We start from the raw sequence: 15413 nt of genomic DNA, 5'->3' as shown, positions 1-15413 counted from the left end.
AGAAATCGCTCCTCAGATAGAAAGGACATTGAACTGTGGAAGAGTGTGGGGCAGAGAGTTTGCATCTATGATGAAACATGTACAGGTAGTTTTGCAGTGTCTCCTTGGCTTTGGGATATTCTCCTTCCTCCCCAAATACACACAAACCTCTTCACCCCAGCACCTGATTACCTCCCCGCTGATGTGCACACACACACCTTTGGCGTTACTGCTCTTTAGAGCATCCAGTTAATACAGTATAAACAATTGTACCACAATGAGTTGATACTGAATCTGCTAGTAAAGTCTGGGAAGCTCACTGCTGATTTCTGTGTGGAGTTTTGAAAATTTGAAAATTGCTTGAGCACTTCAGTATTAGTTCAGTGGCCCCAGCCTGGCAACCACTGAGGGAAAAGGCCTCTTGGCATTTTTGAAGTTAAGAATGTGTGTCAAAATCTGTTCTCCCATAAGACATAGTGGTAAAGGAAAGAGTAGAGGCATTTCAGTCATATGCAGAGATAGAAGCGGCTGTCCTGCTTGGTATGGAGGTTACTGTGGTGAGAATATATCATGCTGGAAGCTGCAATGTATGGGATGGTAGTGGGGACAGGAACAGCAAGAGTGTAGGAGCCGGTTGCCTGGGTTGGGGATGGTTATGTTTACATGGTGGGTTTGCTTTCCCATCACTGCGGGGGCCACTGGTGCCAGAGAATTGCCCTTTAAGAAACTTGGGATCATCAGCACGAACTGCTGAAAGTGTAGGGGTTTAACGTAATGATCAGATAAATAGCACAAAGTACTTTGTGAAAAAGAAATGCTATTGAACTGCCATCCACCGGTGAAAGACTTTGCTGCTACAATAAAGTTTCAAAGTGAATTTGTTCTTTTATATTGCAAAAGCCTTACATGACTTAGAGAAAAACTAGAAAATAAGGCAAACATTTTCTACCACGCCCCCAAAACTTAACAGTTTCTTTTATATCCTTTTACATTCTTTCCTATTCAGATCGGATTTTCTAGATTCTAAGACATTTCTCCCTGTCCCTTGTGTTTCTGATCTGAAAATGCAATGCACTTCACAGTGTCAAAAGGAGCTTGCCAGCTGGTTTTCTCATCCCCAGCCTACACAGTTGTTAAATCAGTGGTGCACTCTACAAAATTTGTTGGTATATTAGAATTGATGTATGTAAAGGGTACAAGTTTAGATTATCTCTCAGACCACTTCCAACCTTAGTAATGTGTTTTATCTATCTTATCCTACAACAGCCTGCTTCAGAGCCACCTGCGAAGCCATCCTTGACAATTGGAATGGAAGGCGGTCCCTCTAAAAATTTGTTTATATCACTCATGTCATGTGCCGTGTATAAGTTGCCTAATAGTTATTTGTTTAGGTTTATCTTTAGTGGTCTAATAGCAGTTTTGAGGCTCTAAGGCAAGGATAATGACTTCCTCATTTTTGTGTTAATCCCTAGCACCCAGCCAATGAGGTAAAACTGAAAATAGAGTTTTGAAATTCATCAGTGTATTAAATGAAATGAGTTGGCTGGGTCAAGATGAAAAGTGATCCAGGAGTTGGTTATGAGGAGAGCTTGAAGTTCAAGTTTGGAACGAGAACAAGGGACAGGTAAAGGACATGGGAGGAGAAGGGGAAGAAGGTGCACCTGGTTGCGAGGCTGGGATGTAGCCGGCATCTCCCTTGGGTTTCTCTAGAGCAGACTTTGGCAGCTGGGACCAAGTCTGGTCGGATTCTGGCCCCGCCTTCATACCTGGCCTCTGTGTCCCATTTTTCTATAATTGCCATTTTTGTTGAAAAGTCTAAAGTGGAACTAAGTTTCTTTCTGAACTGACAGAGGCATATTTCTAGTGACTTATCAACTAACCTTTTTGCTCAGCTAATCCTCTGGTGCTGACTCTAGTGTTGGACAAGAATTTATGGTCTTTACTGGACCATAAATGGTGGTGGACCAACAAGTGATGGATTCTTTATCTAATCTGGCCCCTTTTATTTTGATCTATCCCCTGCAGTGCTTGTGCTTACTGGAGGAAGGGGTGTGTAGTGTTCTAAGGAGAATAATGTTCATGGATCGCCTTTGAGCTGTGATTTAAGCTGAAATCTGAAGAACAAAGTGCCAGCCAAAAGTGTTTGATAGAAAGAACAGGAAGTGCTAAAGTTGAAGTTGGCAAGAGCTTGGGATGTTCAGGAGCTGGTAGAAGACAGGCAGCTGAAGCCTGGTGAGCAAGGAGATGGAGAAGTATGCCGGAGCCAGACGGTGCAGGGCCTCACAGTCATCACAGCAACTGCATTCTGTTCTTGGCACGATGGGTATTTTCATGAGAGGGACCTGGTCTGATGGAAGACAGCAGCCATGGACGCAGGGAGCTTGTGTTAGGCAGCTGTTGCAGTAGTCTAAGCAGGAGATGGTGGTGGCAGAGAAGTGACTACAGAGCTGGTAGGACTTGCCGATGGACTGGATGTGAGGCCAAGGTGGTGAGGGGCAGAATGACTTCCAGGTAGATAGCGAACAACAGGGGAGGCAGGTTTGTGGAAGAATGAGAGTCTGTTTTGCCATTTTGTCTTGCCCATTGAAACAATGAAGAGCAGATGGGAAATGGGCAGCTGGATAACAAGCCTGGAGCTCAGAGAAGAGTGTGCTGGAGCTGGACTTTGTTGTGAGCTCTGAGAGGAAGGGCTCCAGGGCCTAAGTGGGCAGATTTGCCTTTGGTAGGAGGGGGCCCTTCCTCCATTGTAGAGGAAGGAAGGAGAAGACAGTACAGTTGCAGGTGTGTGGAGATTTGGCAGAGAGGTGAGGGTGAGGGAGTTCCTGTCTGATGGCTTAGTTAACATGCAAGGAAAATGTGGCAAGATTGCTGAGTGCCCTTTAGAGGTGTGTACTCGAGCTGGCCAGTTAGTTCAGTTGGTTAGAGCGCCATTGGTAACACCAAGGTCAAGGGTTTGGATCTCCATACCCCCCTGCAAAAATGCATATTCATGCATTTAGGGTGTAACCAGGTGCCCATTGTGTGACTGCCAATCATGTCAAATGACTTGTCGGTGCAGGCACAGAGAATGTAGATAATTGTGTACAACCAGAGTGGGAGCTTTATCAGGTCTATACAATGGAGTGAGAGGGGAGTTGAGCTGAGGATATTTGCAAGGAGAGTGATTATAATAATAGGACTATTCACTCTTAAAAATAAATGGGTGCTGTCATCACTCTTCAGTTCTTGCTCAAATGAGCCTGTTCTGGAGGTGTCCTCCTGTCACCCTTATGTATTGGCTACAGGCCATGTATATATGGCCATGTAACTCAAGTCAGTGTGTGGACAGTATGCAAACACAGGATCACAGGGGTGGTATCGGAAGCTCAGAACAGATTTCCTAGCACTTAGAAATGCCAGGGATCTTAGAGCTTATACACTGTAGTCCAGCCTCTAGTATAATCTCGCTCTTTTGCATCCTTGACAGACTGCCCTTACTTGAGCACTTTTTTTTAAAAAAATTTTTGGTTTTGAGTACTTTTATTATGAAGTTTCTTTTTTTTTTTTTTGTCTGTTTTGTGACCGGTACTCAGCCAGTGAGTGCACCGGCCATTCCTATATAGGATCCGAACCCGCGGCGGGAGCGTCGCCGCGCTCCCAGCGCTGAACTCCCGAGTGCGCCACAGGCTCGGCCCCTTACTTGAGCACTTTTGTTGATGCAGAGCTCATTACTTTAGGAGGCAACATGTGATAGTTGAATTGAGTCCTCTTGTCCTCCAAGCAGCAGCTCATTGTTAGAATTGTGGCTAGAGCTCAGGTTTCCTGCACACTAGACCTTGCTCTTTAGGGTTTATCCTTTTCCTGGCAGTCCCTGAGTGAGGGTCACAGGAGTTGTTAAATGAGCAGGCGTGGCTGGGAACGTCTTCTTTTCTCCAGTGAAATGGCTTCTGAAGGATCCTTTCCTAGTTCTTAAATGTGGCCCCAGCACTGGACATGGTCTGTTAGCACAGAGGACACTGGGACCATTTCCTTCAATTCCTGGGACACTGTAGGGAGTAGCTTCTTACAGCTACTTTTGGCAGACACATCACACTATTGACTCAGATTGATGTGATAAAAATCTGCCCAGACTTCATAGAAATAGCTATTAGAGGAAGTCTTCCAATTTGTGTAATGTAGAATTTAAATTCTTACTACAAAATTTTACATTTGTCCCTATTAAATATATTTCCCTTCACTCCAGTTGCCAAACAGCCCCCCACCCCCCGACCCCACCCCCTGGACCTTCCTCCTGCCTCTATCCCTGACGGTTCTTACCTTCCCAAACCACTTTTGGTCTTCTGATTCCTCTTGGGTTGAAGCACACCAGGTTTCCCTTAGCACCCCAGTTGGAGGGGGTGGGATTATATATTTTTTAACAGCTCCCCTAGTCCTTACTGGTTCCTCCTGCTTCCCATGCTTCCAACTTCTAACTGCAGTAGCAACTCTGTTCTTGTCTTTAGTTCTATGTATAAATGGGATGTTGTGGAGATGACCCCTCCCTATGCTAGTTGGTTCCCTTCCCTTTTCCCCTGGTCATGGCCACTCATGGAAGCAAGACTAGTAAGGCTTTCGACTAAAAAAGAAAAAGAAATTTTTTTTTTTTTCCCCCTAAAGATGACTGGTAAAGGGATCTCAACCCTTGGCTTGGTGTTGTCAGCACCACACTCAGCCAGTAAGTGAACCGGCCATTCCTATATAGGATCTGAACCCGTGGCCTTGGTATTATCAGCACCGCACTCTGTCGAGTGAGCCACAGGCCGGCCCAGAATCAAAAAAAATTTTTTAACCAACTATTCCAACCTATTAAGAGTTTTCAGAAATCTTGGTTCTGGGGCCGATCCCATGGCGCACTTGGGAGAGTGCGGCGCTGGGAGCGCGGTGACGCTCCCGCCGCGGGTTCGGATCCTATATAGGAATGGCTGGTGCACTCACTGGCTGAGTGCCGGTCACGAAAAGGACAAAAAAAAAAAAAAAAGAAATCTTGGTTCTGTAATCCCGTATACTAGTTACCCATCCCAATATGTGTTATTTTCAATTTTGATGAACTCTCTTCTGTGTTTTCATCTGATCCAAAGGGATATCATGAGAAATTTTGGGGGGTGGGGTGGGGAGTGGCTGGCTGGTACAGGGATCTGAACCCTGGTAATCTTGACCTTGGTGTTAGAGCCGTGAGAGATTTTATTTTAGTAATATCCACATATTTGTGATAGCTATCTGGTAACCCTATCAAAAAAGGAAAGTTGTTTGGGTATAACATTTTCAGTGAACTTGTGGGCATCTAGTGATCCTTACGTTTTAGGTAACTGCTCAAACATAACATGTTCAATGAGTCCTTTTTGAGTTTTGTTAACTATTACTGCACTTGGGTGACTTCAAAATTGGAACTTTTGCTGAGCTCAAGGCTTTGGCAGTCTTCTGTTGGTAATGTTTTCTAAAAAATTATTGACAGGGATTCCTCAAATTTTCCCAGTGTAATTTGTTTGAACTAGATCACTTGATTAATTGAAGAGGGTTTGAAACCAGCCAAAGGCTCAAACTCATGCCGCAGGTTGGTGATAACTCGGCTCCTGTTCCCATTCTGGGGATAATCTGTGCTATTCATCCCTTTGCTCTTGTCCAGTAGACCTTGACTTTTTGGGGGGGCGGCTGGCTGGTATGGGGATCTGAACCCATGACCTATGCATTATAAGGCTGCACTCTAACCACCTGAGCTAACCGGCCAGCCCTTGTTCTTAAAGGGCTGTTTGGCTGGCATGGGAGACAGTGGCCCAGTCTTTGGGGCACTGTTGCTTAGTGCTTAGAAGCATGACTAGATTCAGACAGGCTTGAGTTGTCAGATTTCATCTCTGCCACTAATTAGCAGTATGACTTGGAAACCTAACTAGCCTTGCCAAGCATCGGTTTCCTCATGTGTAAAATGAGAATCCTTTCCCTCAGTAGGGGATTAAATGAAGCCTTTGATGAGATGCCTAGCCCTTGGTAACCATCCCTTCCATGTGGCCATTATTCCCTAAAAAGTTTGCTGGGTGGGGCTAGTGAGCACAGCTGGAAACCTAGATAGGAAGTAACAAGTTTGGGCTCCTAGGGCCAGGCAGAGGTGCTAAGCAAAAATACTCTGCTGCGGGAGATACTGGATACTCTTTGAAAGACAGGGTGGGGTGTTTTGACTTTTGGCCTAGTGAGAACAAGGGAAAGCATTCCCTTCCTTTGTGCCCAGACAAGACCTGGGTGAATTATAGATGATAGCAGATTTCTTAGGCAGGCAGTATAGAATGAAAGAGGAGAACTGACTCCTTCCTGACCTGAGAGAGGTTCCCCAGGGGGCCTCAAGCTGCCATCCTGACAGAGCGCGCAGGGCATGTGTCTCCAGAAAGGAGTGAGGAAAAAGGTGGGGGGCACATACTCTTAGGAAGACAGTGCCGGGTCCTGCTCCCCTGGATACAAGGCTGCATGGCTTTGGGGATTTCCTCAACCTGTGCTGCATCCCCATCCTCAGGGCTGTGGCTTCTCTGAGAGCTGTTCCCTCTCCTGCTCTTGAGGGTGGGGCTCTGGCAGGAGGCCAAGCCCACAGGAAACCAGATCTGAGATTCTTTCCACTGCCATTTCTGGGCTGGGGCTGCACTTAACAGGTGTTGTCAGGAACAAGGTGAGTGCGTTGGACTTCTGTGGTTTGAGGCCCTGAACTCACAGGATCTGGTCAGGGCTGGATCTTGCAGATGTTGAGTGACCAAGTGAATGTTTATGGGCAGAAGAGGGCAGTTTCTCTTGCGACCCTATAGAAAGTAAGTGAGGTAGGGTGTGGGGTGGGAGTAAAGAAGGGGTCCAGAGGATTAAAGGGCCATCTTCTCTGATTGCTTTTCATTCTAGTAGGAATAAGGGGTGGCTAGGGGTGAGGGGTCAGAGTGCTGGGATCTCAGGCTGAAATGGCTCTTGCTGGGAGCCTAGGTAACAGGTAAAGTCAGGGCTGGAGGGTATCCCTGAGACCATGTTGGGAGACCCAGCAAATGGTGAGAGCTCTGAATGGTATCTGCTTGTATTTTTCTCCCCTAGCATCATCATACTTCCCCAGGGCCCCAGGTGGAGGAGTGAGGCATCCATGAGTGCCTGATGCCATCCTCACCCCAACTCCTCATGAGGCAAGGCTGGGGCAGGTGTGGTCACTTTTCCCTCACACTGGCTATAGCCACAGTAGTGGCATTGACCTTTCTCGGGAATCTGGCGGCAGCGTGCCTAGCACCATGCACCTGCCTAACTTTGGGCAGTGTGGTGGACTGTGGGGGCCTCCACCTGCTCAGCCTCCCCCCCAGGCTCCCTGATGGAGTCTGGCTCCTGGAGCTGAGCCACAATAATCTCAGCCACCTGCCGGTTGGCTCCTTCCAGGGCCTCTGGGGACTGCGGGTGCTACTTCTTTCTCACAATATCCTGCAGAATCTGGCTAGTGGGGCCCTGGGTGGCTTGAGTTTCCTAGAGCGGCTAGACCTCAGCCACAACCAGCTGGCCCGCCTGCCCCCAGACTTCTCAGCCACCCTGGGCTCTCTACTTCGTCTGGACCTCTCTCACAACCTGCTCGCCACCTTGGACCCCTGCAGCCTGTGGGGCCTGGGGAGTCTGGAGCAGCTTGACCTAAGCCACAACAAGCTGGCTGAGTTGGCTGCAGGGCTCGGGGGCCTCTATCGCCTACGCTGGCTCTCGTTGGCTGGGAACCAGCTGCACCGTGTTGAAGGCACTGCCCTGGCCACCATGACAGGCTTGGAAGTCCTTTCTCTGGCTGAGAACAACATCAGTGAGCTGGAGGCTGAGGCATTTGCATCCCTGCGGGCACTGGGCTTCCTCTCTCTCGTGGGCAACCAACTGCAGCACCTGGAGTTCAATGCGGTGGCACGTATCCAGACAGCTGGCACGCAGCTGTTGCTGGCCATCAACCCCTGGACATGTGACTGTGACCTGCAGCGGGCCTTCAGGAAGCTGAGTCACCTGCGGCACTTGCGTGTGGCCGACCTGGGCAACTTGACATGCGCTGGGCCTGGGCAGCTGTCAGGGGCAGTGCTGAGCAGTGTAGAGGCCCGGCTCTGCCTGGCTGAGACGGCCACAGTGCTGGGCATCACAGGCACCATGCTGATCACCGTGGCTGTGGCTGTGGCTGTGGCTGTGGCTGAGCGCAAGCGCAGGCAGGGACCTGGAGGAGCTGGGGAGTAAGGGAGTCCTCTGGAGAGTTGAGGGGTTCAGCAGAGTGAGATCAGGGCAGCTGGAGGAGGGAGAGCAGAGGGAGCTGCAGGAGAGGAAAAGGGAAGTTCCTCAGAAGTCTGTGGGACTCAGTTATCTGCTCAGGAAGGGGTGGGAGGAAATGGGGGGATAGGGACAAATGGCTATGTTCATTCTTAGAGCCTAGGCTGCTCACCTATCCCTCTCCTCAGACCTAGGAAAATGCCAGCATCTGTCCCAACCCTAGAAACTAGGATTTGGCCCCTACTTCCCTTCTCAATGCTCCTCTGGAGAAGAGGGCAGTAAAAGGTAGAGAGGGACTTAAGCTCAGAGGAATTGGGGTGGTGCGTGCACCAAAAACAGTTTTCTTAATCCTGATCTGCTTCTCCCTTCTCACACATGTCCTTGGCCTCTGCTGATGGGGACTTGATTGGAAACTGGTTGCTAAGGTTATGATGGGAGGGTGGGGTATTGTGCCTGTGTGGACAGCCCAGGCAGTCTCCTTGGACTATTTTATGGACATACATAATCCCTGTTCTGGTCCTCAACACGTTAGGGCTCTGCATGTTGTCCTATTTGAATCAGGGATGGGTGAGGAGACTTGAAAAAAATAAAACCAGGGCCGAGCCCGTGGCGCACTCGGTAGAGTGCTGCGCTGGGAGCGCGGCGACGCTCCCGCCGCGGGTTCGGATCCTGTATAAGAATGACCAGTGCACTCACTGGCTGAGTGCCGGTCACAAAAAAAAACGACAAAAAAATAAATAAATAAAATAAAATAAAATCTTTAAAAAATAAAAAAAATAAAACCAATTGGAAAGTTGATTCTGTTCTATGTGCCTTTATTATGGTGAAGAAAACTTACTTTGTGTGGTTGTCACTGGTGGATGGAGGTAGGCAAGGTGACGTTTAACCTGGACTTTTTCTCATTCTCTTTGCCTAGAGATCTCCCTGCACGCCAACACACCCCTACGCAATCCCATTCCCTAGTTCTTTGCATCGATATATCCCTCTCTCACGTTCTTCCTGACATACACAGACTTTATCCTAGTGACTGTTAAAAACGAAATGTGGGCTGGCCAGTTAGCTCAGTTGGCTAGGGTGTGGCTTTGTAATACCAAGGTCTAAGGGTTTGGTTCCCCATACCAGCCAGCCACCATGAAAAATAAATGTGAAAAGGTGTTTTCTTGTCCAGTTCTCACTGGCTGATTGGGAATTTTTAATTCACATGGTCAGAAATGCTGGGGTTTTTTGTTTTGGGCTGTTTGAATGTGAGCCCCTTCTTTCCTCCCCAGGGAATTGGAGGCGGCCCTTCTGAATTAAATGACATGTTGGGAGTGCTTGGAGGGTCTTGGAAGATGAGTTTGTGTGTTAATGGGGAGTGTGTGTGCAGGAAGATAGGTGGGGGCAGCTTTGTTGTAGCAACACCAGAATGCCCAGAACTTCTGGCCATTTACTTATTCAGCAAATAATTACTGAGTACCTATTATGAACTAGACATAGTAACAATAGTTTTGTCCAATTGTCTATACAGCACATATTTCCTGAGGGCATTTTGTATACTAAGCCTTGGGGGTATAAATAGTAAACAGAAACCAGGCACCCTTCTTTGCCCTTTTGGAGCTCACAATCTACTGAAGGAAGATTTGTCATTAATAAAAGAATCTCGGGGCCGAGCCCGTGGCGCACTCGGTAGAGTGCTGCGCTGGGAGCGCGGCGACGCTCCCGCCGCGGGTTCGGATCCTATATAGGAATGACCGGTGCACTCACTGGCTGAGTGCTGGTCATGAAAAAAAAAAAAAAAAAAGACAAAAAATAAATAAATAAATAAATAAAAGAATCTCGGGCCGGCCTGTGGCTCACTCGGGAGAGTGCGGTGCTGATAACACCAAGGCCACAGGTTCGGATCCTATATAAGGATGGGTGGTTCGCTCACTGGCTGAGCATGGTGCTGACAACACCAAGCCAAGGGTTGAGATCCCCTTACCAGTCATCTTTAAAAAAAAATAATAATAAAAATAAAAGAATCTCAAATGTATAATTGGCACTGTGCTAAATGATTCAGAGGAAGGATAGCTGATGTTATGAAAACATAATAGGGGAGCTGAGAACAAACTTGAGGAAGCTGACAATTGATGATAGTTTGGGCTAGAGTGTGTGCACTGGAGCCAGAGAAAATGGACTGATTTTAGATGTCCGAAAGTCCACATTAGCGCTCTCTCTTCTCTCAGGGGACAGAAAAAGGCAGACCAAGACCTAACACCTAGGGGACTTAGAGATTGGAGGACCACTTTGAATTTAGAGGCAGTGGGATTTCCTCTGGGTGTGTGTGTGTGTGTGTGTGTGTGTGTGTGTGAGTGTGTGTACCATTTATGGAACCCCTACTATGTGCTAGGAACAACCTTGTCACATTTAAACCTCACAACAACTCTGTGAGGTCGATGTCTTATCCCTATTTCACAGACGAGTCTTAGAAAGTTTAGGCGATGTGCCCCAAATCAGGATTAGGATTAGAGCCCTAGTCTTGGTGCATTCAAAGACGTTCGCTTCAATAATCAAGCTCCGGTCCGAGACCTCTGATGCCGACCCCACTGTTCCTTCCTCTAGTCTAGTTTTCAACTTTGCAGGTACAAAGAGGATTCCTGAAGTGTCCGTGGGAAAGAGGAACTCTGAACTCCGCAGCTAGAACGCCTCCTTCGGTCCGGAACTAGAGAGCGGGAGCGTTGTTTCCGGACCGAAGGCGGGGGGCGGTGGGAAAGCAAGAGACCCGGAAGTTGCGTATCCTTTCTTCTCGCCGGCCTCCCGGACGGGGGTGAGGCTGCCTCGGGGTGCCCTTCCCCAAGATGGCGTCAAAAATAGGTTCGAGACGGTGGATGCTGCAGCTGATCATGCAGTTGGGTTCAGTACTGCTCACACGCTGCCCCTTTTGGGGCTGCTTCAGCCAGCTCATGCTGTACGCTGAGAGGGCCGAGGCGCGCCGGTGAGCTGTCCCACGCAGCCGCCGAGCGCGGTGGGGGGCGGTACGGCCCGTCCCAGGAACCGGGGTGCAGTGACTTGGGGAAGAATCTGGGGCCGGAAGCTGGGACCCTTGGACTGGGAGGAGTTGGGACCTCGGCCTTGTTGGAAGGGGCTCTGGTTCGGGCATCGGGCCATACGTGGTGCGGCGGTCCTCGCTATGAGCGGGGTCTCCGGTGTGGGGGAGCAGTGGAGTTTGTGGGAGCTCAAGGGGTCTCGAGGCTGCCTCCCCCTTCATTCTGTCCTCGTTGCTTCCCCCTCCCGGCTCGCAGGAAGCCCGACATCCCAGTGCCCTACCTGTACTTCGACATGGGGGCGGCCGTTCTGTGTGCTAGCTTCATGTCCTTTGGAGTGAAGCGGCGCTGGTTCGCGCTGGGGGCCGCACTCCAGCTGGCCATTAGCACCTACGCCGCCTACATCGGGGGCTACGTCCACTACGGGGACTGGCTGAAGGTGAGCGCTTCGGCCCTAGAGGGGGCTTCGCTGTGGGTGATGGGAAGCTTGAGGCCAATGCCCGGGGCAGTTAGTGGGCGATACACGATGCTAGCCATGTGGGGTGAAGCCTGGGAGGGCCGAACCCCTAGGCTTGTGGAGATTATTACAGACTGCAGAAGCGGAAAGACCTTAGAGACCACGCAAACCTCCCCTTCAGAGTGTTGAAACTCGAGTCCAGAAATGGAGAACAGACTTTCCCACAGTCTCACCACAGTTAGCATACTGGTGGGACCAGAACCCAAGTGACTTGCTTCCCAGGACCCTTTAAACCATTAGTTGAGTAATCCCAGCATCATGGGGCAAAAAGGACCTTGGGGAGTACCTGGTCCAACCATGTGATTTTATGAAGAGTAATTTATCATAGTGCAGCATTTAAGCCTGTAAATGCCAAAACCTGTGGTAGGCACTGCAGGCTTGGAGAGAACATTGGACAAAGGCACTACACTACCCTCAAGGAACGGACTGTCAGTCCAGTAAGGGAGGCAGATTTGTGAACGGCTACAGAATAGAGAGATCAGTTTCTTTCTTTCTTTCTTTTTTTTTTTTTTTTGTGGAATAGATTATACTATATAGAGAAAAGAACACTGGGATTAGTGTCTGCTGACATGGGGGTAGAAAGGGGGACAATATGTGGTGTCTGGGTTCTGCCACTTTCTGTAGGACCTTGGACAATTTTCTTATCCCCTCTGGGCTTCAGGTTCCACTTCTATAAAATAGAATTATCTATCTCTGCTGTACCTGCCTACCATGCTTGGAAATGGTAAGAGAGTTCATCAGATGGAATGGGATGTGTAGAGACGGGCAGTTCAACGCTCTGGGCAGCCAGGAGAAATGTGGCTTCAGTTCCTGACTGGGGGTCCCCTTGCCCTGGCCTAGGTCCGTATGTACTCGCGCACAGTTGCCATCATCGGCGGCTTTCTTGTGCTGGCCAGCGGTGCTGGGGAGCTGTACCGTCGGAAACCCCGCAGCCGCTCCCTGCAGTCCACTGGCCAGGTGTTCCTGGGCATCTACCTCATCTGTGTGGTAGGTTGGGGGACTGTTGGTTGGAGGTGCCTGGCTGGGAGTGAAATGTGAGCCCAGGCCTGGCAGAACCCCAGGAAGGTGGACAGAACAAGGCCTTGCATGCAGTTCCTTATGGCCTGGCTCCTGGGAGCTTCTGGGCCATCGGGGGACCTCCAAGTACCTGAAACCTGGCTGAGAGTCCCTTCTACCATTATTGCCATCAGACAGAGAAGAAGTTGGATTGACCATTTAATCCCAATTCTGAGAACCAGGAGAATAAGAGGGGGTGGTTTTCTCATGGCTCCAGCCCCCAGAGGATTGGGAGAGGGGACAAAGGAGAGGTTTGGTAGGGTTCAGGTCTCAGCTGGGACTCTGCCATGTAGAGTTGATGAGGCTGCCAAGGGTAGCCAGTTATGGTCCTCCCTGTTGCTAGGGGAGGCCAATGTAGATGGGGACATGGACAGGCCCCAAGCCATTTGGCCTCATCTTAGTTATGGGGTACCTGATCTCATGTGTGGGCTTCCATGGTTTATTAAGGGGTGGGAGCTCCAGTCTGACTGTGGAGACACAGTTCCTCCATTCAGAGTCCCGGGGTGAGGGGAGGCATAGGCCCTAACCTCCTGGTGCTCTGTGGTCGGGGGGCAGAGGGGGCACAGGCACACCTTGCAGGAGCTGACTTGCAGGTACCATCTCAAGGGTGGTGTCCCCCAGGTAGGCTTCTGAGCCTGTTGGAGAGTCTTAGAGGATGGTGTGTCTCCAGGCCTACTCGCTGCAGCACAGCAAAGAGGACCGGCTGGCGTATCTGAACCATCTCCCGGGAGGGGAGCTGATGATCCAGCTGTTCTTCGTGCTGTATGGTGTCCTGGCCCTGGCCTTCCTGTCGGGCTACTATGTGACCCTGGCTGCCCAGATCCTGGCTGTACTGCTGCCCCCAGTCATGCTGCTCATTGATGGCAATATTGCCTACTGGCATAACACGCGGCGTGTTGAGTTCTGGAACCAGATGAAGCTCCTTGGAGAGAGTGTGGGCATCTTCGGGGCTGCTGTCATCCTGGCCACTGATGGCTGAGTTGCACGGCAAGAAGCTGAGATGGGCACAGTGAGCCACAGAGGGCCACCCTGACCCCCTCCTTGCCAGCCCAGTTGCTGTTTATTTATGCTTTTTGGACTGTTTGTTTGAGCTTTTGCTTTTTTATTTTTGAGTGCATTGTTAAGAGGCAGGTCTCTTCCCCAAATCCTGGATTTGGCCCTTTGGAGGATGGGAGCCCTGACATGAATGCCTCAATGCCTCACAGGTTTTTTCTGTTTGTTAAGAGGAGAGCTAAGGCCAGCTGCTCCTTGGGTCTCCTGTTTCTGAGAAGGGAGTAAGGCAGGGCTGGGGTGCAGGTATTGAGAGAGGGAGACAGAGGAAGGAAGACAGAGATCTGGAAGTGAGCCAATATGAAAAATTCCCTTTTGAACCTGGCAGATGCAGCTGGCTCTTCAGTGCTTTTGAGAGACTGAGAGTGAGCATGCGTGTTGACATGTGGCTCAAGCCTGGGAGGAGCAGAGGGGTCGGACATCCCAGAAGTCATGTGGGTTCTCAGGGTTTGCCAGGGGAAGAAATAGTACCAGCACCCTGTCACCCACTTTGAGAGCAGAGCGGGCCCTGTTCTGCTCTGGGATATTCAGGGGTGGAGCAGGCAGTGGCTAGCTTCTTACCTCCTGCTGTCTCTGTTTCCAGCTACGTGGTTGGCCTGGTGGGGTTGGAGTGCCCTCCCAAATACTAGACCACAGTCCTCCAAAAATAAACATTTTATATAGACATTTGGCTTTGCTTCTGTGTTCTCCCACAAGGCACTTTGCCATTGGCTGGGATTGATCTTGGGTTTCCTGAAAGACCATATTTGTTTAAGACCCACCTTGGTCCTCCCTTAATCTTCCCCGTGTTCTGAGAGTTCCCACAGTTCTTTGGCTCTCTTTTCAAGAATCTCTAAATCCTTACTGTAGTATATGCTTTTCATCTCTCATCTCAATCCCTCTGGTAGCTTATCTTTTCCTCCCCATTTGGTGCCAGCTGTTTTGAAGAAATCTTTGGTGAAGGCAGCTACAGGGAGAGAACTAACAGTTAAGTGTCCGCTATGAAGCTGAGTACTTCACATTTACACGAGGAAATGGAGGCTCAGAGAAGGTAAGCAGCTTGCCTTGAGCCACAGAGCAAATCCAGCTGCAGAGCTGGATCCAGGTCAGGTCTGTCAATAGTCAAGCCCAGATGTGCACTCGACACGACCCATCTCCTGAGGGAAGACAGGCTGCTCTTGAGGCCTCGGTTCTATCACAGCTCCTAGTGTGCCATGATGGTCTCTTCATTGACTGTCTTCCTACTTATCCGTGCACTTTCTGACAGAGAGCAGCCCCAGCAGCCAGTATGGTACTTGGCATATCATGGGGGTTCAAAAAATATTGAAGGAAACCTCTGGGCTTTGGACTTCTGCTGCTCTGAGGTGTATTGCTTCTGCCATGCCTGGACACAACCTGTAGTAGGGCCTAGGGGAAATCATCCAAATCTGGGCTTTTAAACCAAAGCCATGAGGTTATGGCTTCTTTGGGCTCTTGTAGGTAAAAGCTGAACTACTGCTCTCTGGGCTTGGCTCTGAGCCCAGCCTGGAAAGGGAGCTGTGGGTAGAGGAACCCACAGGGAAAGGGAGCTGGGGATACTGTTG

The 15413-nt window shown here is 49.7% G+C and overlaps 2 protein-coding genes across 3 annotated transcripts; both read left to right on the top strand.

The window, feature by feature from the left end:
- Window positions 1-7131: 7131 nt before the first annotated feature.
- LOC134365083 (leucine-rich repeat-containing protein 15-like) lies at window positions 7132-8196 on the top strand. The gene has a single exon (XM_063081271.1). The coding sequence runs from the start codon at window positions 7132-7134 to the stop codon at window positions 8194-8196; it is 1065 nt and encodes a 354-aa protein (XP_062937341.1).
- Window positions 8197-11001: 2805 nt separating this feature from the next.
- On the top strand, window positions 11002-14515 carry TMEM101 (transmembrane protein 101). 2 transcript variants are annotated; one of them, XM_063080915.1, is made up of 4 exons: window positions 11002-11058; window positions 11487-11667; window positions 12586-12732; window positions 13472-14515. In XM_063080915.1, exons 2-4 carry the CDS (start codon window positions 11524-11526, stop codon window positions 13778-13780), a joined length of 600 nt encoding a protein of 199 aa, XP_062936985.1. In that variant the 5' UTR covers window positions 11002-11058; window positions 11487-11523; the 3' UTR covers window positions 13781-14515. The 2 variants fall into 2 exon arrangements, with proteins under 2 accessions (XP_062936985.1, XP_062936984.1); XM_063080914.1 differs by having other exon boundaries at window positions 11006-11179.
- The last annotated feature ends 898 nt before the right edge of the window (window positions 14516-15413 follow it).

This window comes from Cynocephalus volans, chromosome 16 (genome assembly GCF_027409185.1).
Source record: "Cynocephalus volans isolate mCynVol1 chromosome 16, mCynVol1.pri, whole genome shotgun sequence".
Classification (NCBI taxonomy): Eukaryota; Metazoa; Chordata; class Mammalia; order Dermoptera; family Cynocephalidae; genus Cynocephalus; species Cynocephalus volans.
This window is presented reverse-complemented; position numbering and strand designations above follow the sequence as displayed.